General features: G+C 48.5%; 1 protein-coding gene across 4 annotated transcripts in view; it reads right to left on the bottom strand.

Annotated features, from left to right (window-relative positions):
• The window catches only part of FAF1 (Fas associated factor 1), a 599,080-nt gene that overhangs the window by 376,781 nt on the left and 198,321 nt on the right, over positions 1-23,978 (bottom strand). For all 4 annotated transcript variants that reach the window (XM_063939564.1, XM_063939566.1, XM_063939563.1 and 1 more), the window contains one exon: positions 12,819-12,910. In XM_063939564.1, coding sequence (XP_063795634.1) covers positions 12,819-12,910 — 92 coding nt within the window. The remainder of the gene's footprint in view (positions 1-12,818; positions 12,911-23,978) is intronic.

Raw genomic sequence — 23,978 nt, 5'->3', positions numbered from 1 at the left:
AAGCTGAATTGTACTACACATCCAACTAGCAATCGTCTGCTTAGAAGCAAGAGCACCCAGTTTGTTGGGTGCATACAGGATAACAGCAAGTCAGTTTTCCTGACTCCAGCCGTCCTGGAAACTATATTTTCAGGGCCCTGACAACATCTAGCAACTTGGAGTCCTCCAAGTCCCTAGTAGCCGCAGGTACCACAATAAGCTGGTTCGGGTGAAACACTGACACCACCTTAGGGAGAAACTGGGGATGAGTCCGCAGCTCTGCCCTGTCCGAATGGACAATCAGATATGGGCTTTTTTGAGACAAACGCCGCCAATTCTGACACTCGCCTGGCCGAGGCCAGGGCCAACAGCATGGTCACTTTCCCTGTGAGATATTTCAAATCCACAGATTTGAGCGGTTTAAACCAATGTGATTTTAGGAATCCCAGAACTACGTTGAGATCCCACAGTGCCACTGGAGGCACAAAAGGGGGTTGTATATGCAGTACTCCCTTGACAAACTTCTGGACTTCAGGAACTGAAGCCAATTCTTTCTGGAAGAAAATCGACAGGGCCGAAATTTGAACCTTAATGGACCCCAATTTGAGGCCCATAGACACTCCTGTTTGCAGGAAACGACCGAGTTGAAATTTCTTCATGGGGCCTTCCTGGCCTCACACCACGCAACATATTTTCGCCACATGTGGTGATAATGTTGTGCGGTCACCTCCTTCCTGGCTTTGACCAGGGTAGGAATGACCTCTTCCGGAATGCCTTTTTCCCTTAGGATCCGGCGTTCAACCGCCATGGCGTCAAACGCAGCCGCGGTAAGTCTTGGAACAGACATGGTACTTGCTGAAGCAAGTCCCTTCTTAGCGGCAGAGGCCATGAGTCCTCTGTGAGCATCTCTTGAAGTTCCGGGTACCAAGTCCTTCTTGGCCAATCCGGAGCCACGAGTATAGTTCTTACTCCTCTACGTCTTATAATTCTCAATACCTTGGGTATGAGAAGCAGAGGAGGGAAGACATACACCGACTGGTACACCCACGGTGTTACCAGAACGTCCACAGCTATTGCCTGAGGGTCTTTTGACCTGGCGCAATACTTGTCCAGTTTTTTGTTCAGGCGGGACGCCATCATGTCCACCTTTGGTCTTTTCCAACGGTTCACAATCATGTGGAAGACTTCCCGATGAAGTCCCCACTCTCCCGGGTGGAGGTTGTGCCTGCTGAGGAAGTCTGCTTCCCAGTTGTCCACTCCCGGAATGAACACTGCTGACAGTGCTATCACGTGATTTCCGCCCAGCGAAAAATCCTTGCAGTTTCTGCCATTGCGCCCTCCTGCTTCTTGTGCCGCCCTGTCTGTTTACGTGGGCGACTGCCGTGATGTTGTCCCACTGGATCAATACCGGCTGACCTTGAAGCAGTGGTCTTGCTAAGCTTAGAGCATTGTAAATTGCCCTTAGCTCCAGTATATTTATTTGGAGAAAAATCTCCAGACTTGATCACACTCCCTGGAAATTTTTTCCCTGTGTGACTGCTCCCCAGCCTCTCAGGCTGGCCTCCGTGGTCACCAGCATCCAATCCTGAATGCCGAATCTGCGGCCCTCTAGAAGATGAGCACTCTGTAACCACCACAGGAGAGACACCCTTGTCCTTGGAGATAGGGTTATCCGCTGATGCATCTGAAAATGCGATCCGGACCATTTGTCCAGCAGATCCCACTGAAAAGTTCTTGCGTGGAATCTGCCGAATGGAATCGCTTCGTAATAAGCCACCATTTTTCCCAGGACTCTTGTGCAATGATGCACTGACACTTTTCCTGGTTTTAGGAGGTTCCTGACTAGCTCGGATAACTCCCTGGCTTTCTCCTCCGGGAGAAACACCTTTTTCTGGACTGTGTCCAGAACCATCCCTAGGAACAGCAGACGTGTCGTCGGAAACGGCTACGATTTTGGATATTTAGAATCCATCCGTGCTGTCGTAGAACTACTTGAGATAGTGCTACTCCGACTTCCAACTGTTCTCTGGACCTTGCCCTTATCAGGAGATCGTCCAAGTAAGGGATAATTAAGACGCCTTTTCTTTGAAGAAGAATCATCATTTCGGCCATTACTTTGGTAAAGACCCGGGGTGCCGTGGACAATCCAAACGGCAGCGTCTGAAACTGATAGTGACAGTTCCGTACCACGAACCTGAGGTACCCTTGGTGAGAAGGGCAATTTGGGACATGGAGGTAAGCATCCTTGATGTCCAGGGACACCATATAGTCCCCTTCTTCCTGGTTCGCTATCACTGCTCTGAGTGACTCCATCTTGATTTGAACCTTTGTATGTAAGTGTTCAAAGATTTCCCATTTAGAATAGGTCTCACCGAGCCGTCTGGCTTCAGTACCACAATATAGTGTGGAATAATACCCCTTTCCTTGTTGTAGGAGGGGTACTTTGATTATCACCTGCTGGGAATACAGCTTGTGAATTGTTTCCAATACTGCCTCCCTGTCGGAGGAAGACGTTGGTAAAGCAGACATCAGGAGCCTGCGAGGGGGAGACGTCTCGAATTTCCAGTCTGTACCCCTGGGATACTACTTGTAGGATCCATGGGTCCACTTGCGAGTGAGCCCACTACGCGCTGAAACTCTCGAGACGACCCCCCACCGCACTTGAGTCCGCTTGTACGGCCCCAGCGTCATGCTGAGGACTTGGCAGAAGCTGTGGAGGGCTTCTGTTCCTGGGAATGGGCTGCCTGCTGCAGTCTTCTTCCCTTTCCTCTATCCCTGGGCAGATATGACTGGCCTTTTGCCCGCTTGCCCTTATGGGGACGAAAGGACTGAGGCTGAAAAGACGGTGTCTTTTTCTGCTGAGATGTGATTTGGGGTAAAAAAGGTGGATTTTCCAGCTGTTGCCGAGGCCACCAGGTCCGATGGACCGACCCCAAATAACTCCTCCCCTTTATACGGCAATACTTCCATGTGCCGTTTGGAATCTGCATCACCTGACCACTGTCGTGTCCATAAACATCTTCTGGCAGATATGGACATCGCACTTACTCTTGATGCCAGAGTGCAAATATCCCTCTGTGCATCTCGCATATATAGAAATGCATCCTTTAAATGCTCTATAGTCAATAAAATACTGTCCCGTCAAGGGTATCAATATTTTCAGTCAGGGAATCCGACCAAGCCACCCCAGCGCTGCACATCCAGGCTGAGGCGATCGCTGGTCGCAGTATAACACCAGTATGTGTGTATATACCTTTTTAGGATATTTTCCAGCCTCTCAGCTGGCTCCTTGAGGGCGGCCCTATCTGGAGACGGTACCGCCACTTGTTTTGATAAGCGTGTGAGCGCCTTATCCACCCTAAAGGGTGTTTCCCAACGCGCCCTAACTTCTGGCGGGAAAGGGTATACCGCCAATAATTTTCTATCGGGGGAAACCCACGCATCATCACACACTTCATTTAATTTATCTGATTCAGGAAAAACTACAGGTAGTTTTTTCACACCCCACATAATACCCTTCTTGTGGTACTTGTAGTATCAGAAATATGTAACACCTCCTTCATTGCCCTTAACATGTAACGTTTGGCCCTAAAGGAAAATACGTTTGTTTCTTCACCGTCGACACTGGAGTCAGTGTCCGTGTCTGTGTCGACCGACTGAGGTAAATGAGCGTTTTACAGCCCCTGACGGTGTTTAAGACGCCTGGACAGGTACTAATTTGTTTGCCGGCCGTCTCATGTCGTCAACCGACCTTGCAGCGTGTTGACATTATCACGTAATTCCTTAAATAAGCCATCCATTCCGGTGTCGACTCCCTAGAGAGTGACATCACCATTTCAGGCAATTGCTCCGCCTCCTCACCAACATCGTCCTCATACATGTCGACACACACGTACCGACACACAGCACACACACAGGGAATGCTCTGATAGAGGACAGGACCCCACTAGCCCTTTGGGGAGACAGAGGGAGAGTTTGCCAGCACACACCAAAAACGCTATAATTATACAGGGACAACCTTTATATAAGTGTTTTTCCCTTATAGCATTTTAATATATATATACATATCGCCAAATAAGTGCCCCCCCCTCTCTGTTTTAACCCTGTTTCTGTAGTGCAGTGCAGGGGAGAGCCTGGGAGCCTTCCCACCAGCATTTCTGTGAGGGAAAATGGCGCTGTGTGCTGAGGAGAATAGGCCCCGCCCCCTTTTCGGCGGGCTTCTTCTCCCGTTTTTCTGAGACCTGGCAGGGGTTAAATACATCCATATAGCCCCCAGGGGCTATATGTGATGTATTTTTAGCCAGAATAAGGTACTATCATTGCTGCCCAGGGCGCCCCCCCCAGCGCCCTGCACCCTCAGTGACCGCTGCTATGAAGTGTGCTGACAACAATGGCGCACAGCTGCAGTGCTGTGCGCTACCTTATGAAGACTGAAGAGTCTTCTGCCGCCGTTTCTGGACCTCTTCACTTTTCGGCATCTGCAAGGGGGGTCGGCGGCGCGGCTCCGGGACGAACCCCAGGGTGAGACCTGTGTTCCGACTCCCTCTGGAGCTAATGGTGTCCAGTAGCCTAAGAAGCCAATCCATCCTGCACGCAGGTGAGTTCACTTCTCTCCCCTAAGTCCCTCGTAGCAGTGAGCCTGTTGCCAGCAGGACTCACTGAAAATAAAAAACCTAACAAACTTTTACTCTAAGCAGCTCTTTAGGAGAGCCACCTAGATTGCACCCTTCTCGGCCGGGCACAAAAATCTAACTGAGGCTTGGAGGAGGGTCATAGGGGGAGGAGCCAGTGCACACCACCTGATCCTAAAGCTTTTACTTTTGTGCCCTGTCTCCTGCGGAGCCGCTAATCCCCATGGTCCTGACGGAGTCCCCAGCATCCACTTAGGACGTCAGAGAAAATAAGATTTTACTTACCGATAAATCTATTTCTCGTAGTCCGTAGTGGATGCTGGGGACTCCGTCAGGACCATGGGGAATAGCGGCTCCGCAGGAGACAGGGCACAAAAGTAAAAGCTTTAGGATCAGGTGGTGTGCACTGGCTCCTCCCCCTATGACCCTCCTCCAAGCCACAGTTAGGATACTGTGCCCGGACGAGCGTACACAATAAGGAAGGATTTTGAATCCCGGGTAAGACTCATACCAGCCACACCAATCACACTGTACAACCTGTGATCTGAACCCAGTTAACAGCATGATAACAGCGGAGCCTCTGAAAAGATGGCTCACAACAATAATAACCCGATTTTTGTAACAATAACTATGTACAAGTATTGCAGACAATCCGCACTTGGGATGGGCGCCCAGCATCCACTACGGACTACGAGAAATAGATTTATCGGTGAGTAAAATCTTATTTTCTCTGACGTCCTAGTGGATGCTGGGGACTCCGTCAGGACCATGGGGATTATACCAAAGCTCCCAAACGGGCGGGAGAGTGCGGATGACTCTGCAGCACCGAATGAGAGAACTCCAGGTCCTCTTTACCCAGGGTATCAAATTTGTAGAATTTTACAAACGTGTTTTCCCCCGACCACGTAGCTGCTCGGCAGAGTTGTAATGCCGAGACCCCTCGGGCAGCCGCCCAGGATGAGCCCACCTTCCTTGTGGAATGGGCCTTGACAGATTTAGGCTGTGGCAGGCCTGCCACAGAATGTGCAAGTTGAAATGTGCTACAAATCCAACGAGCAATCGTCTGCTTAGAAGCAAGAGCACCCAGTTTGTTGGGTGCATACAGGATAACAGCGAGTCAGTTTTCCTGACTCCAGCCGTCCTGGAAACCTATATTTTCAGGGCCCTGACAACATCTAGCAACTTGGAGTCCTCCAAGTCCCTAGTAGCCGCAGGTACCACAATAAGCTGGTTCAGGTGAAACGCTGACACCACCTTAGGAAGAAACTGGGGACGAGTCCGCAGTTCTGCCCTGTCCGAATGGACAATCAGATATGGCTTTTGTGAGCCAAAGCCGCCAATTCTGACACTCGCCTGGCCGAGGCCAGGGCCAACAGCATGGCCACTTTCCATGTGAGATATTTCAAATCCACAGATTTGAGCGGTTTAAAATGTGATTTGAGGAATCCCAGAACTACGTTGAGATCCCACAGTGCCACTGGAGGCACAAAAAGGGGGTTGTATATGCAATACTCCCTTGACAAACTTCTGGACTTCAGGAACTGAAGCCAATTCTTTCTGGAAGAAAATTTACAGGGCCGAAATTTGAACCTTAATGGACCCCAATTTGAGGCCCATAGACACTCCTGTTTGCAGGAAATGCAGGAATCGACCGAGTTGAAATTTCTTCGTGGGGCCTTCCTGGCCTCACACCACGCAACATATTTTCGCCACATGTGGTGATAATGATTTGCGGTCACCTCCTTCCTGGCTTTGACCAGGGTAGGAATGACCTCTTCCGGAATGCCTTTTTCCCTTAGGATCTGGCGTTCCACCGCCATGCCGTCAAACGCAGCCGCGGTAAGTCTTGGAACAGACCTGGTACTTGCTGAAGCAAGTCCCTTCTTAGCGGCAGAGGCCATGAGTCCTCTGTGAGCATTTCTTGAAGTTCCGGGTGCCACGTCCTTCTTGGCCAATCCAGAGCCACGAGTATAGTTCTTACTCCTCTACGTCTTATAATTCTCAGTACCTTGGTTATGAGAAGCAGAGGAGGGAACACATACACCGACTGGTACACCCACAGTGTTACCAGAACGTCCACAGATATTGCTTGAGGGTCTCTTGACCTGGCGCAATACCTGTCCAGTTTTTTGTTCAGGCGGGACGCCATCATGTCCACCTTTGGTCTTTCCCAACGGTTCACAATCATGTGGAATACTTCCCGATGAAGTCCCCACTCTCCCGGGTGGAGGTCGTGCCTGCTGAGGAAGTCTGCTTCCCAGTTGTCCACTCCCGGAATGAACACTGCTGACAGTGCTATCACATGATTTTTCGCCCAGCGAAGAATCCTTGCAGTTTCTGCCATTGCCCTCCTGCTTCTTGTGCCGCCCTGTCTGTTTACGTGGGCGACTGCCGTGATGTTGTCCCACTGGATCAATACCGGCTGACCTTGAAGCAGAGGTCTTGCTAAGCTTAGAACATTGTAAATTGCCCTTAGCTCCAGTATATTTATGTGGAGAGAAGTCTCCAGACTTGATCACACTCCCTGGAAATTTTTTCCCTGTGTGACTGCTCCCCAGCCTCTCAGGCTGGCATCCGTGGTCACCAGGACCCAGTCCTGAGTGCCGAATATGCGGCCCTTTAGTAGATGAGCACTCTGCAGCCACCGCAGAAGAAACACCCTTGTCCTTGGAGACAGGGTTATCCGCTGATGCATCTGAAGATGCGATCCGGACCATTTTTCCAGCAGATCCCACTGAAAAGTTCTTGCGTGAAATCTACCGAATGGAATCGCTTCGTAAGAAGCCACCATTTTTCCCAGGACCCTTGTGCAATGATGCACTGACACTTTTCCTGGTTTTAGGAGGTTCCTGACTAGCTCGGATAACTCCCTGGCTTTCTTCTCCGGGAGAAACACCTTTTTCTGGACTGTGTCCAGAATCATCCCTAGGAACAGCAGACGTGTCGTCGGAAACAGCTGCGGTTTTGGAATATTTAGAATCCACCCGTGCTGTCGTAGAACTACTTGAGATAGTGCTACTCCGACCTCCAACTGTTCTCTGGACCTTGCCCCTATCAGGAGATCGTCCATTTTCTTTGAAGAAGAATCATCATTTCGGCCATTACCTTGGTAAGGACCCGGGGTGCCGTGGACAATCCAAACGGCAGCGTCTGAAACTGATAGTGACAGTTCTGTACCACGAACCTGAGGTACCCTTGGTGAGAAGGGCAAATTGGGACATGGAGGTAAGCATCCCTGATGTCCCGGGACACCATATAGTCCCCTTCTTCCTGGTTCGCTATCACTGCTCTGAGTGACTCCATCTTGATTTGAACCTTTGTATGTAAGTGTTCAACTATTTCAGATTTAGAATAGGTCTCACCGAGTCATCTGGCTTCAGTACCACAATATAGTGTGGAATAATACCCCTTTCCTTGTTGTAGGAGGGGTACTTTGATTATCACCTGCTGGGAATACAGCTTGTGAATTTTTTCCACTACTGCCTCCCTGTCGGAGGGAGACGTTGGTAAAGCAGACTTCAGGAACCTGCGAGGGGGAGACGTCTCGAATTTCCAATCTGTACCCCTGGGATACTACTTGTAGGATCCAGGGGTCCACTTGCGAGTGAGCCCACTGCGTGCTGAAACTCTTGAGACGACCCCCCCCACCGCACCCGAGTCCGCTTGTACGGCCCCAGCGTCATGCTGAGGACTTGGCAGAAGCGGTGGAGGGCTTCTGTTTCTGGGAATGGGCTGCCTGCTGCAGTCTTCTTCCCTTTCCTCTATCCCATGGCAGATATGACTGGCCTTTTGCCCGCTTGCCCTTATGGGGACGAAAGGACTGAGGCTGAAAAGACGTTGTCTTTTTCTCCTTTATACGGCAATACTTCCATGTGCCGTTTGGAATCTGCATCACCTGACCACTGTCGTGTCCATAAACAACTTCTGGCAGATATGGACATCGCACTTACTGTTGATGCCAGAGTGCAAATATCCCTCTGTGCATCTCGCATATATAGAAATGCATCCTTTAAATGCTCTATAGTCAATAAAATACTGTCCCTGTCAAGGGTATCAATATTTTCAGTCAGGGAATCCGACCAAGCCACCCCAGCGCTGCACATCCAGGCTGAGGCGATCGCTGGTCGCAGTATAACACCAGTATGTGTGTATATACTTTTTAGGATATTTTCCAGCCTCCTATCAGCTGGCTCCTTGAGGGCGGCCCTATTTTTCAGACGGTACCGCCATTTGCTTTGATAAGCGTGTGAGCGCCTTATCCACCCTAAGGGGTGTTTCCCAACGCGCCCTAACTTCTGGCGGGAAAGGGTATACCGCCAATAATTTTCTATCGGGGGAAACCCACGCATCATCACACACTTCATTTAATTTATCTGATTCAGGAAAAACTACAGGTAGTTTTTTCACACTCCACATAATACCCTTTTTTGTGGTACTTGTAGTATCAGAAATATGTAACACCTCCTTCATTGCCCTTAACATGTAACGTTTGGCCCTAAAGGAAAATACGTTTGTTTCTTCACCGTCGACACTGGAGTCAGTGTCCGTGTCTGTGTCGACCGACTGAGGTAAATGAGCGTTTTACAGCCCCTGACGGTGTTTAAGACGCCTGGACAGGTACTAATTTGTTTGCCGGCCGTCTCATGTCGTCAACCGACCTTGCAGCGTGTTGACATTATCACGTAATTCCTTAAATAAGCCATCCATTCCGGTGTCGACTCCCTAGAGAGTGACATCACCATTTCAGGCAATTGCTCCGCCTCCTCACCAACATCGTCCTCATACATGTCGACACACACGTACCGACACACAGCACACACACAGGGAATGCTCTGATAGAGGACAGGACCCCACTAGCCCTTTGGGGAGACAGAGGGAGAGTTTGCCAGCACACACCAAAAACGCTATAATTATACAGGGACAACCTTTATATACCGTATATACTCGAGTATAAGCCGACTTTTTCAGCACATTTTTCTATGCTGAAAAAGCCCCCCTCGGCTTATACTCGAGTCAATGGCTGCAGCAGACGCCGTGGGCTGTGTGGGCGTCCGCTGCAGCCGGCTCCAGGACAGACACTAGAGGTCATTATTGACCTCTAGTGTCTGTGCGCGTTGCTATGGGAGAGACGTCATGACGTCTCTCCCATAGAGATGATCGGGTGCCGGGGAGCGGGCGGCCGGACGGAGCGGCGGCCGGACGGAGCGAGCGAGCGGACGGACGGAGCGGAGCAGCGCAGCAGCAGAAGATGCGGTCGGGAAGCAGGAGCGGGGCAGTGGTAAGTATTGTTTTTGTGTGTGTTTGTGCGTTTGTAAGCGGCGACGGGGGCACTGCAACAGGGGGCAAAGAAAGAAGGGGGCACTGCAACAGGGGGCAAAGAAAGAAGGGGGCACTGCAACAGGGGGCAAAGAAAGAAGGGGGCACTGCAACAGGGGGCAAAGAAAGAAGGAGGCACAACTACTGGGGGCAATGAAAGGGGGCACAACTACTGGGGGCAATGAAAGGGGGCACAACTACTGGGGGCAATGAAAGGGGGCACAACTACTGGGGGCAATGAAAGGGGGCACAACTACTGGGGGCAATGAAAGAGGGGGCACAACTACTGGGGGCAAAGAAGGGGCATAACTACTGGGGGCAAAGCAACGGCGGCATGTTTTTATCTGGCACTGTGGGGGGATATCTGTTACTGGGGGTATATGTGGCACTGGGGGCACAACCCTAGCAACAAGCATTACCCCCTGGCAACAAGCATAACACCTACCGCATGAAACCCCTGGCAACGAGCATGACACCCTGAGCATGAAAACCCCTGGCACCGTACATTTCCCACCCTAGGCTTATACTCGAGTCAGTAATTTTTCCCAGTTTTTTGTGGTAAAATTAGGTATCTCGGCTTATATTCGGGTCGACTTATACTCGAGTATATACGGTAAGTGTTTTTCCCTTATAGCATTTTAATATATATAGTCATATCGCCAAATAAGTGCCCCCCCTCTCTGTTTTAACCCTGTTTCTGTAGTGCAGTGCAGGGGAGAGCCTGGGAGCCTTCCCACCAGCATTTCTGTGAGGGAAAATGGCGCTGTGTGCTGAGGAGAATAGGCCCCGCCCCCTTTTCGGCGGGCTTCTTCTCCCGTTTTTCTGAGACCTGGCAGGGGTTAAATACATCCATATAGCCCCCAGGGGCTATATGTGATGTATTTTTAGCCAGAATAAGGTACTATCATTGCTGCCCAGGGCGCCCCCCCCAGCGCCCTGCACCCTCAGTGACCGCTGCTATGAAGTGTGCTGACAACAATGGCGCACAGCTGCAGTGCTGTGCGCTACCTTATGAAGACTGAAAAGTATTCTGCCGCCGGTTTCTGGACCTCTTCACTTTTCGGCATCTGCAAGGGGGTCGGCGGCGCGGCTCCGGGACGAACCCCAGGGTGAGACCTGTGTTCCGACTCCCTCTGGAGCTAATGGTGTCCAGTAGCCTAAGAAGCCAATCCATCCTGCACGCAGGTGAGTTCACTTCTCTCCCCTAAGTCCCTCGATGCAGTGAGCCTGTTGCCAGCAGGACTCACTGAAAATAAAAAACCTAACAAAACTTTTACTCTAAGCAGCTCTTTAGGAGAGCCACCTAGATTGCACCCTTCTCGGCCGGGCACAAAAATCTAACTGAGGCTTGGAGGAGGGTCATAGGGGGAGGAGCCAGTGCACACCACCTGATCCTAAAGCTTTTACTTTTGTGCCCTGTCTCCTGCGGAGCCGCTAATCCCCATGGTCCTGACGGAGTCCCCAGCATCCACTTAGGACGTCAGAGAAATCTAGTATATTGGCATATCTTACTTCCCTGACCCACGTTGCGTAGTGGCCGAACCCCTTTTTGGTCCCCCAAGGGACCCTGCTCTTCCCGCTATACAACTCAGTCTGTGGCTTCTTGCTGCCTCCATTCCCCTACTCACATCATTGGTAGTGCCCCAGTGAAATGATCGATTTATTTACAGTTTCTTATATAGCGCAGCACATTATGCATCTACTAATATACTCTGTGCTGCTGGGGGACCCTGCTACTTCCACTATATAACCCTCAGGGTGTGGCTTCCTGCTACCTCCATTCCCCTCCTCACATCATGTCACTGCCACTGTCACATGAAGCCCTGTCGTCACTGACATATATAACGCATGTCCTGATATAGTCTGTGCTGCTGGCCCACCCCTAGGGGTGTGCTACCGCCACAGTGTTTGTTCCCAGATTGTAAGTCATATGTGTACCAACTTTGGTGTAAATTGCACCAGGCATTCCAGATTTATGTTGTCTGCTGAAATACTCTGTGCTGCTGCCTCACCCCTAGGGGTGCTAGCATTGTCTTACCCGCACAGTGTTTGTTTCCCTGATTTTAAATAATAAATATAGCAAGTTTGTTGTAAATTGGTCAAGGCATTCCTGAGTTATGCTGTTTCCTGAAATACTCTGTGCTGCTGTTCAACCCCTAGGGGTGGTAGGGGTGTCTTACCCCCACATTGTTTGTTCCCAGATTGTAAGTCATGTGTGTACGAAGTTTGGTGTAAACTGCTCCAGCCATTCCACAGTTGTGCTGTCTACTGAAATGCTCTGTGCTGTTGTCCAACCCCTAGAGATGCTAGGGGTGTCTGCCCCCCACAGTGTTTGTTCCCAGATTGTAAGTCATATGTGTACCAAGTGTGGCGTCAACTGGTCCAGGCACTCCAGAGTTATGCTGTCTGCAAAAATACTCTGTGCTGCTGCCTCACCCTTAGGGGTGCCAGGGGTGTTACCACCACAGTGTTTGTTCCCTGATTGTAAGTCATATGTGTACCAAGTTTGGTGTAAATTGCTGCAGGCATTCCGGAGTTACGCTGGAACATACATATACACATACATACATACATACATACATACATACATTTTTGGCGTTTTCAGTGGATGGGCAGTGGCATTTGTAAAAACTGTATTCCTACAACAGCGCATGGTGTCTGATTTACAGTGGATAAACACCTAAGCATCCACCCGTAGTCAATATCACTCAGGCAGAGCTGGCTTTGAGGTTACAGTTGTATCAAATGAACAGGGAGGAGCTAATCTGTGTCATATCCAATGGCAACAGTATAACTGTCTAGATGACATAACAGATTTACAGAAGAAAGCATGATGATACGTACAAACCAAAAACATTTAGAATTCAACATAAATAGTATTGAATACATTACCCCGATTGGCTGGACATAGATGGGATTGGTATCTCTGGGGTGAGGACATAAAGGCTATTGTTTTTTGGCAAGTGAAGACTCCTTAGGACAGTCTGTAATTAAAAATACACAATATTAATACAAATCAATATATATATGGTTAATGTACCAGGCACACACTACAGCAGGAACCGGTCACTCTCTCTCAGGGGTATATGCAATTGCGGTCGAATCCCGGCTGGAATTCGACCGTTTTTTTAACTCGACAGTCACAAACCCTCCCGCCGGCACCCTAATTTGATATATTCAATAAAAAACGTATTCGACAGTCCCGCTGTCGAAAAACGGACCACTTGACGATCGTGTGCGTCCTGGATTCGACTTCATGGACGGCACAAAAATGTTCAATAATCTTGAAAAAAAATGCGTGGGGTCCCCCCTCCTAAGCACAACCAGCCTCGGGCTCTTTGAGCCGGTCCTGGTTGTAAAAATACGGGGGGGGGAATGACAGGGGATACCCCGTATTTTAACAACCAGCACCGGGCTCTGCGCCTGGTCCTGGTGCCAAAAATACGGGGGACAAAACACGTAGGGGTCCCCCGTATTTTTCACACCAGCACCGGTCTCCACTAGTCAGAGAGATAATGCCACAGCCGGGGGACACTTTTATATAGGTCCCTGCGGCCATGGCATTAAATCACTAACTAGTCACCCCTGGCCGGGGTACCCTGGAGGAGTGGGGACCCCTTAAATCAAGGGGTCCCCCCCTGCAGCCACCCAAGGGCCAGGGGTGAAGCCCGGGGCTGTCCCCCCCATCCAAGGGCGGCGGATGGGGGGCTGATAGCCAAGTGTCAAAAAAAATATTGTTTTTTGTAGCAGAACTACAAGTCCCAGCAAGCCTCCCCCGCAAGGTTATGTGGGGTCACCCTCGCGGTCAACCACTGACGGCAAAGTTCCCACAATTGAATACAATGGAGCGCCTATGCGCTACAGTGTATCTCGAGTGCGCCGCCTGACAGCTCAGACGCGCACAGCCAAGCAGGAGAGTGCCATGACGTGGCGCTCCCTGATTGGCTGAAGGGACCCTCTTTGACAGCAGTCACGGGGGGTCCTGGCAGTCGGGGAAATGGGTCCCATGTGTAAACATGGGACCCCTTTCAGTGCGTGGATCGTGTTTGTCATTTTTTTATTTTGCCAAATTACGTGGATTACAAAGAGGAGGACCGATCTACACTGGATTGTTGTGAGTATAATTTTATTTACAGGTACCCTGTGGATTTTACATGGACAAGGGGACCGACACTTCGTGTCAACATAGGTAAGTATGTGTGTATGTTGGTGTGCATGTATGTAATAAAGTTATACTGTCACGGTGTGTGTGTGTACAGTTTTTATTTGGGTATTTTTTTTGTAGTAGAACTACAGGTACCAGCGGGCCCGTTTCCCCCCCGCATGCTGGTACTTGTGGTTCTCCAAGTACCAGCTTGTGGGGGAGGCTTGCTGGGACTTGTAGTTCTGCTACAAAAAAAAACAATATTCTTTTTTTTTTTTACACTTGGCTATCAGCCCCCCCATCCGCCGCCCTTGGATGTGGGGGGGGGACGCCAGCCTCGGGCTTCACCCCTGGCCATTAGGTGGCTGGAGAGGGGGGGACCTTCAGGGTACCCTGGCCAGGGTTGACTAGTTAGTGATTTAATGCCAGGGCCACAGGGACCTATATAAAAGTGTCCCCGGCTGTGGCATTATCTCTCTGACTAGTGGAGACCGGTGCTGGTGTGAAAAATACAGGGGACCCCTACGTGTTTTGTCCCCCGTATTTTTGGCACCAGGACCAGGCGCAGAGCCCGGTGCTGGTTGTTAAAATACGGGGTATCCCCTGTCATTTTCCCCCCCGTATTTTTACAACCAGGACCGCTCAAAGAGCCCGAGGCTGGTTATGCTTAGGAGGGGGGACCCTACGCATTTTTTTTCTGAAATTTTAACCCATTCCCACCCCTTCCCACTGAAAACCATGCACTGATCTCTCCATATTATTTTAGTCAGTAAAAAAAAATGTATATATTCTTTTAAAAAATCTATTAAATAATACTTGTGGCTCATAAATAGACAAACCAAGTAGATAATCCCTTATAATATAAATAGATATGCTATTACCAATCAAAAAAACACAAAAAAACATGTTTTTTTAAATTTTTATTAGATCACGACAGCAAAATGAGGCGGAATGAAATTGACTAAATGACTGTTGAAAAGCACTGTTGTCGAATCGACATTCTTCAATTGAATATACTTTTGTCGAAAAGCCGCATTTTTACCATTGCAGACATGTCGAATTTGACAAATGTCGACTTGCAAAAAGTCGAATCTGAAACGGCAGGTTTTTTGTCGAAAAGTACTGTATTGCATTGTCGAATCCAATTCGACAGGTTTTTTTTGTCGAAAATGCCCCGTTTTTGGACATTTGCAGCAATTCGACCGCAATTGCATATACCCCTAAAGCTCTCAAACATTATTTCCACTTGTTGGCTGAGCAGTGCGGCCTCCCGGCTCTCTGCTCGCCCATTCTCCCTCCCATACGCAGCTGGTATACAGCCAGATGGGGGCGTGCCGCGAGGCCACTTCTCCACTCCTATCACTGTGTCATACATCCACCACACAGTCCGATGCAGCGCACCAGCGGTTAACACACAGCACAATAGTGCTGGGTTGTCGGGAGCGAAACTCCCAGTCCCCAGCGTGAAGCCTTCAACCCTGGTACGGAGTCTAGGCTACAGCAGCTGTTACTAAGGCATCCTCCCAGAGCAGCGCCAGAGAGGGGCCAGTGCTGCGGTATCACAAAACACTTTATAGTCCTTTTAAAAATGTAGCCGCAGCATGAAAGTTAACCTCTTCAGAACCACGGTTGCCATTAGCCACGTTGGTTGGGGATCTCGGGCCACAGCATCTATTTGCTATGAATATATATTGCAGGCTGTGTATTAGTAATTTGAATAACATACATGGAACGACTGGAGTGTTTATACATCCAACCGTGCTGCCTTCTCCCAACCTGCAGCACGAGAGGGGAGCTACATGTACACAACACACAGAACAAGCTTTAGATCTGATATTTCCCTGGAATAGAAAGACTATATAATTAATGCTGTGCATTAGAGATCATGGTTCCCAGGCCCCAAATCACATGGAGACTCCCAAATAGGCCACATGTAGATATGAGGTGTGCAAGGCTTCTTTCAGCTGCGGCATGATGTGAGTGAGTGTGAGTATGTGAGTGCAATCCAACAACCATGCATAATGACATTATTGCAGAAGTGAACACAGTTACAGTTCTAATCGCATTAATGTGTTTCCATGATGCTTGCGCTGTACAAGGAGGAGTTGGGCACATGTTATCACACAGCCCAGACCCCCATATCTCTATTTACCGTATATACTCGAGTATAAGCCGACTTTTTCAGCACATTTTTCTGTGCTGAAAAAGCCCCTCTCGGCTTATACTCGAGTCAATGGCTGCAGCAGACGCCGTGGGCTGTGTGGGCGTCCGCTGCAGCCGGCTCCAGGACAGACACTAGAGGTCATTATTGACCTCTAGTGTCTGTGCGCGTTGCTATGGGAGAGACGTCATGACGTCTCTCCCATAGAGATGATCGGGTGCCGGGGAGCGGGCGGCCGGACAGAGCGGCGGCCGGACGGAGCGTGCGGCCGGATGGAGCGAGCGGACGGACGGAGCGGAGCAGCGCAGCAGCAGAAGAAGCGGTCGGGAAGCAGGAGCGGGGCAGTGGTAAGTATTGTTTTTGTGTGTGTTTGTGTGCAGTGCCCCCGGCGACGGGGGCACTGCAACAGGGGGCAAAGAAAGAAGGGGGCACTGCAACAGGGGGCAAAGAAAGAAGGGGGCACTGCAACAGGGGGCAAAGAAAGAAGGGGGCACTGCAACAGGGGGCAAAGAAAGAAGGGGGCACTGCAACAGGGGGCAAAGAAAGAAGGGGGCACTGCAACAGGGGGCAAAGAAAGAAGGGGGCACAACTACTGGGGGCAATGAAAGGGGGCACAACTACTGGGGGCAATGAAAGGGGGCACAACTACTGGGGGCAATGAAAGGGGGCACAACTACTGGGGGCAATGAAAGAGGGGGCACAACTACTGGGGGCAATGAAAGAGGGGGCACAACTACTGGGGGCAAAGAAGGGGCATAACTACTGGGGGCAAAGCAACGGCGGCATGTTTTTATCTGGCACTGTGGGGGGATATCTGTTACTGGGGGTATATGTGGCACTGGGGGCACAACCCTAGCAACAAGCATTACCCCCTGGCAACAAGCATAACACCTACCGCATGAAACCCCTGGCAACGAGCATGACACCCTGAGCATGAAAACCCCTGGCACCGTACATTTCCCACCCTAGGCTTATACTCGAGTCAGTCATTTTTCCCAGTTTTTTGTGGTAAAATTAGGTATCTCGGCTTATATTCGGGTCGACTTATACTCGAGTATATACGGTACCTTAAACAGCGTATTTCAGAAAATAGTATAAAAGTTTAAACTATAAAATGATTATTAATAGTAAATACATTCCTCCCAACTGTCCCGATTTCAGTGGGACAGTCCCGCTATTCGGACACTGTCCCCACCGCGGGTCGCAGTGTGCCGCGGGCAGGGGGGGGGAGCAGTTGCGGGAACCAGTGATCACCGCTGCCCTGCCTTGCAAAGCAGCCTTGTGATCACTGACTAGATGCGGGGAGGAGAGGAAGGGGCTGCCCAGCTGCTCAAGGTGCGCTGGGCGCACCCCCAAAACTGCAAAAAACAGGGCTCGTAGCGTGATGCCCCGCCCCCTAACCAGAGGCTCTGCCCCCTTTCAGGCCGCCGAATGTCCTTCACGTATTCACAAAGTTGGGAGGTATGGTAAATAGTAGTGTTCACTTCCACCATGTGAATCAGCACATTAGTACTAGGTACTAGAGTAACACAAATGTATCTCAATGTACTAGAGCAGGGGAATTCGACATGCACAGCATTGCCATTTGGGCAGGTTAAAACTGTGATTGGGTATGCTGTGATATGTGGTTCCACAGCAGCTGGAGGGACTCAAGTTGAATACCAGTGAAAGAGTATTACAAGTATCTTGCTATGCCCTAAAGCAGTGATGGGGAACCTTTTTGCACTCCAGCTGTTGTTGAACTACACATCCCAGCATGCTCTGCCACAGTTTTAGCTATTTGGCCATGATAAAACAGTAGCAGGGCATGCTGGGATGTATAGTTCAACAAAAGCTGGAGTGCCAAAGTTTCCCCATCACTACCCTAGAGTAACGCAAATATATCCCCGTGCACTAGAGTCAGGGCCAGATAAAGCCTTGTGGGTGCCCGGGACACTTAAGACAGTGGGGCCGCGGTGGAGGGGGACGGTGGTGTATGTTTGACTGTACATACCTCCCAACCTGACCCATTCCAGGAGGGGCAAAATGCTCTGCAACTGAACTCCCCTCTTAATTTATGATTGATGTCACCTGTGTTGAACTATTTAATTGATACGCATGGTTTTTGAATACAGGTGATTGCAATCATAACTTAAGAAGGAAGTCCAGGTAGAGAGCATAACAAAGACAATTTAAACAACCTTACAATACACACACAAAAATAAAATCTATAATATATCTGGTCACATGCAAGAATAGCAGAAGCCTCTGTACTACTTACACACTGGTACAGGACTCAGGAGGACTCTGTCTCTCTATCTAGACCAGGCCTGTCCAACCTGTCGCTCTTCAGCTGTTGTAAAACTACAAGTCCTACCATGACTTACCACAGTTTTGCTATTAGGGAATGCTAAAACTGTGGCAGAGCATGCTGGCATGTGTAGTTTCACAACATCTGCAGAGCCACAGGTTGGCCAGGCCTGCTCTAGACCCTCATTAGATAACCGGTTACACAGGACCCAGACACCCAGGTGGAGAGGAGGAGAAGCTGGGAGCCCTGTGTCACTTACAGCTCTCTCCACCTCCTCTCTATGTGCACTAGAGGGAGCCAAGTGTCTCACTGTGCACTAGAGTAACGCAAGTATCTCTCTATGTACTAGAGCAGTGGTGGCCAACGCGTGGTTCTTGAGTCACATGCGGCTCTTTCTTTATTCAAATGTGGCTCCCAACACTCAAAGCCACGTGACCACAAGAGATCTGTAAACCGCTGCACTCCAGCCAGACATGCAGCAGCACTACGTAGACTGAGAACTGAGGGAGCCAAATACACATGGGGGAGCTGTCTGGAGTGACACAAGAGGCTGCTGGCTGGAGTGACACAGGCAGGTTCTAGCTGGAGTGACGCATGGGGGAACTGAAGTGTATTATGTGAATCTGACTTTTTCAATATATATTATGCGGATCTGGCTGATCAATTATTTGATGTAGAAGTGGCTTTTTCATTGTATGTTATGATGGATCTGGCTTTTTTAATGTATTTTATACCAGGGGCGTGGCCTAGCAGTCACAAGGTCACACCCCATTTTTGCAAGTGCTTCTTCGGCTCGAAGTTGGCTCTTTGATATACGTAACAAGATTTCTTGGCTCTTTGTCTCTGACTGGTTGGCCACCCCTGTACTAGAGTAACGCAAGTATATCCCTATGTACTAGATCACAGGTTCTCAAACTCGGTCCTCAAGACCCCACACGGTGCATGTTTTGCAGGTCTCCTCACAGAATGACAAGTGAAATAATTAGCTCCACTGTGGACCTTTAAAAATGTGTCAGTGAGTAAGTAATTCACCTGTGCACCTGCTGGGTTACCTGCAAAACATGCACTGTGTGGGGTCCTGAGGACCGAGTTTGAGAACCTATGTACTAGATCACAGGTTCTCAAACTCGGTCCTCAGGACCCCACACAGTGCATGTTTTGCAGGTCTCCTCACAAAAATAAGATTTTACTCACCGGTAAATCTATTTCTCGTAGTCCGTAGTGGATGCTGGGGACTCCGTAAGGACCATGGGGAATAGACGGGCTCCGCAGGAGACTGGGCACTCTATAAGAAAGATTTGGTACTATCTGGTGTGCACTGGCTCCTCCCTCTATGCCCCTCCTCCAGACCTCAGTTAGGATACTGTGCCCGGAAGAGCTGACACAATAAGGAAGGATTTTTTGAATCCCGGGTAAGACTCATACCAGCCACACCAATCACACCGTATAACTCGTGATACTATACCCAGTTAACAGTATGAAATATATCTGAGCCTCTCAACAGATGGCTCAATAATAACCCTTTAGTTAGGCAATAACTATATACAAGAATTGCAGACACTCCGCACTTGGGACGGGCGCCCAGCATCCACTACGGACTACAAGAAATAGATTTACCGGTGAGTAAAATCTTATTTTCTCTAACGTCCTAGTGGATGCTGGGGACTCCGTGAGGACCATGGGGATTACACCAAAGCTCCCAAACGGGCGGGAGAGTGCGGATGACTCTGCAGCACCGAATGAGAGAACTCCAGGTCCTCCTGTCAAAGTCAGAAAAATATTACATAGAGAGACCATATAAACTGCACACATATAAGCCGCTATACTTGCAAATATGCGCAGCGAGCACAGCAAACACCAGACGTCATGGAGATTTAGAATTGGCTGATGAATTAATGTCATGGATGTGTATCATTTGAACCGAACCAGATAAACACATCATGTTTGGTATTGAAGCAAGCAGAATAAGGTGTGGTTTAGTTTGAGACCTATTGTGTTGTCGTGGGACATTGCAGCGGATAGATATGATTATATGTATAAAAGTTAAGATCAGCTTTGTTGGGAACAATGGATGATCAACTAAGTTTTCAGGTCTGAACCTGATTAGCATATACAAAGAGAACAGTGATTCAATACAAAAGCTAGAGAGACCCCTCCCCCAGATACTGGTCAAACAGGAAGGTAGTGGTCAGGTGTGGCCTCAGAGAACAGATGTAATGTAGCTACACTCACACACAGACACACACAGCTACCTGGCACCCAGCAGCATGGAGGCTACATCCCCAGGACTGACCAGGCACCAAAGGCTAAGTATTGAATCCACATGGCTAGATAAGGGAATATAGACAGATTGCTTTCTGGTTTAAATAGGATGTTGTAGCTTGGTTGTGTGATTGTTGGGTGTTAGTGTTGGTGCCCTGTGGAATCTGTGATGGTAGCTGGGATCTTGTTAATCATAAATACCACCATGCAGTAGTTTTGAATATGTGCTGGTAGCAATGGCAGGCTGATACTTGTGAGTACATTGTGAAAGGTGATTTGGAATGTGAAATTATAAGATGGTTCTAGGAAGTTGGATTACATTGTGAAAGGTGATTTGGAATGTGAAATTATAAGATGGTTCTAGGAAGTTGGATTACATTGTGAAAGGTGATTTGGAATGTGAAATTATAAGATGGTTCTAGGAAGTTGGATTACATTGTGAAAGGTGATTTGGAATGTGAAATTATGAGATGGTTCTAGGAAGTTGGATTACATTGTGAAAGGTGTTTTAGATGGTTTGGAATTGTAAAATCAGAACATATGCATTGTTTTGAGGCTTGGACATTTTGGAGTAAAATGGAGTCTTGTGTTTTCTGCTATGTGATTGTGGTGCCATGTGTTTGGACCTGCAAATCTAAAATGGCTGCTGCTGGATGTCTTCCCCTCCCCCTTTCAGGCATGTGGTGTGGTCTTTGGAATCAAGTGGAGGTTTCTCAAAATGGAGTCTAGCTTCCATCCCATGCTGTATTCAGCATTGACTAACTGCGCAGCGATTGTCTCTCACATATGTAGTTTTATCTGCAACCATGTTGTCTCTTATTTAACGTAATCATTGTTTTTCTGTGAGCCAATTTCTCTCATCTCTCTCTCTCTCTCTCTCTCTCTCTCTCCCTTCTCCTTTCTCTCATATCTCCCCTAGACTAATATAGTATTGTTTTGTATTAGATAGTATTGTATTTTGGTTAGGAAGTCTCTGTTATATTGTAGTGTATCATATGTACTGTTATCCTTTTTTTTTTACAAGTATATTAGATATAATACAGTTAATAGGCTTTGGAACCCTAAACCAGTATCTGTGTATTTTCTATAGTGTTAAGTGTTCACTTGAGCGTCGGTGACGCACAAGCAGCTTTGTAGTTAGTCAGGTTACACAAGGTTGCACTTACACCCTGTACTCACATTAAGGTATGCAGTGTATTTCATTGATATAAGGTTTTACATAAAGGTATAGTGTTGTGAGCGTCTGCATCGCTGGTGACCTCCTCGTGGTCTCGAGCGTAAGCTACGCCATAGCGAATCATTTCCCTAGACATAACCAATAACGTGTCCTGTGATCACTGGGCCGCGAGCGAACGTGACGCTTGAGCGTCTCGCCTACGGCTGAGCGATCGTTACGCAAATAGCGTACCATTACGGTACTTCTTAAGTAAACAGCGTACAGTGTTCTTAGACTTCTTAAGGTGTTTTATACGACAAAGGAATTCAGCATTGTCAATTGGGGGCGTGTCCTATCCTTCTCATATCTGCACTGGGTAGATCAGCAGACATTATCCCTCCAGCAAAGGGTGGGAGGTTGTCTCGCAGTTGCTGACGGGATAAGCGTCTGCTTTCGCTTAGATTAAGAGTGCTGAAGGAATCCGGGACCGGAAGTAAGAACAAAACGCTTGTGTCTTTTTTAAAACTGTTTATTTTTCTTTTGTCTTGCGTACGCACGCATATATCTGCATTTCTGTTTCATTTTCGTATATCACTATTCCTGTCTGCCAAATTTTATAGTTGATAGAAAGGGCTAAAAGGAGATTTGCTGTTATTTAATAAGTAGAGGTAATAGTTAAAGTATAGAACAACACACGGCTTGTCCGAGAGACGAGGCAGCCAGTGTGCAGTGTGGATTGCGGTAGATGATCAGGGATCATCTACATTGATAAAATATATATTGTGTTACGGTGGATCCTTTGCATTGCGTACACGTGTCACTAACAAAGACTAGCGTACGCAATCCGAAAGGCAGACGCACGCAGCGTACATTACGCAACGTAGCGTCTGGTTACGCCCACGTAGCTCAAGTTGTGATAAAGTTGAATTAGCGCAAAAGCGATAAGTAGCGCAAAAGTGAAGTAACGCAAGGCGATAAATAACACAAATTGATTTCAGCTTTCCAAAACTTAGTTTAAATACCTTGTTTTACTGTAGTACCTCTGGGGAGAGCTATCAGACTACGGGAAATGATTTTTCTGATCAGAAAACTATAAGAATGATAGTGGGTTGAAAACGGTATGAGTGTATTGAATCCCGCTTTGTGGACTTTGTGATCTATGTGATAATCCCGCTTTGTGGACTTTGTGATCTATGTGATAATTTGTGATCTATGTGGAATGTGATAAGCACGATCTGAGTGAAAACGTGCAACAGAGTGTGATAAAGTTTTCGTTGTATTACGCTCTGGCTGTTTTGGAGCACAGTAGGGAGACTCCAATGATCCTACCATTTATGGGCAACAAGTGTCTATAAGTGGTACGATTGGACCGCACGGTTGTATGTGTGACCAATAACGCAACGGGATATGAGGTCGTATATCCATGCGTAAATCTTGCCCTCATACGTGTTGTAGGGAGCACATGCAAGCGTGATTTGTGTAAAGAAAAAGGAAGGGAATTTTCTCAGGAAAATCTCTAGAGATAGGGCCTGCAACGGCTACACGTATCTGCTAGAAGGCGGAACGGAGATACCCGGAGCAGAAGAAGTTCAGTGGAAGAGCTTTAAGGATTTCCAACGAAGTTCTGTGTTTGGTGCATTTTAGGAAGTTTTTTTCTGTGTTAAAAAGGTCCACAATGGCAGCCAAGTGCACAATACAGAGACGGTCGGAGGTCAGGATTCAGACTCCAGAGGCTTGCAGACCCCGAGGGTCTGCTCGGTTAGTAATGTGGGGGAAATATGGTCCCCACTCTGAGACCTTTTGTGATGAATGGACACGAATGACTGCGGGGGATAAGGCACCATTTCCCGGGATAGGTAGTTTTGACTCAGAGGTGTTGCATAATTTAAGGCGAAGGATATGTCTCATCAAATCAGCAAAGAGACGAATCAAGCATTATGATTGTTTACAAATATGGCAACAGGAGAGTGAAATGCAAAGAAATATAACTTACTTACCTAACTTTCATCTTGAGAGAGGAGAAGTGGCAATGGAGGGGA

The sequence above is a fragment of the Pseudophryne corroboree genome, chromosome 9 (assembly GCF_028390025.1).
Source record: "Pseudophryne corroboree isolate aPseCor3 chromosome 9, aPseCor3.hap2, whole genome shotgun sequence".
In the NCBI taxonomy this organism is placed as follows: Eukaryota; Metazoa; Chordata; class Amphibia; order Anura; family Myobatrachidae; genus Pseudophryne; species Pseudophryne corroboree.
This window is presented reverse-complemented; position numbering and strand designations above follow the sequence as displayed.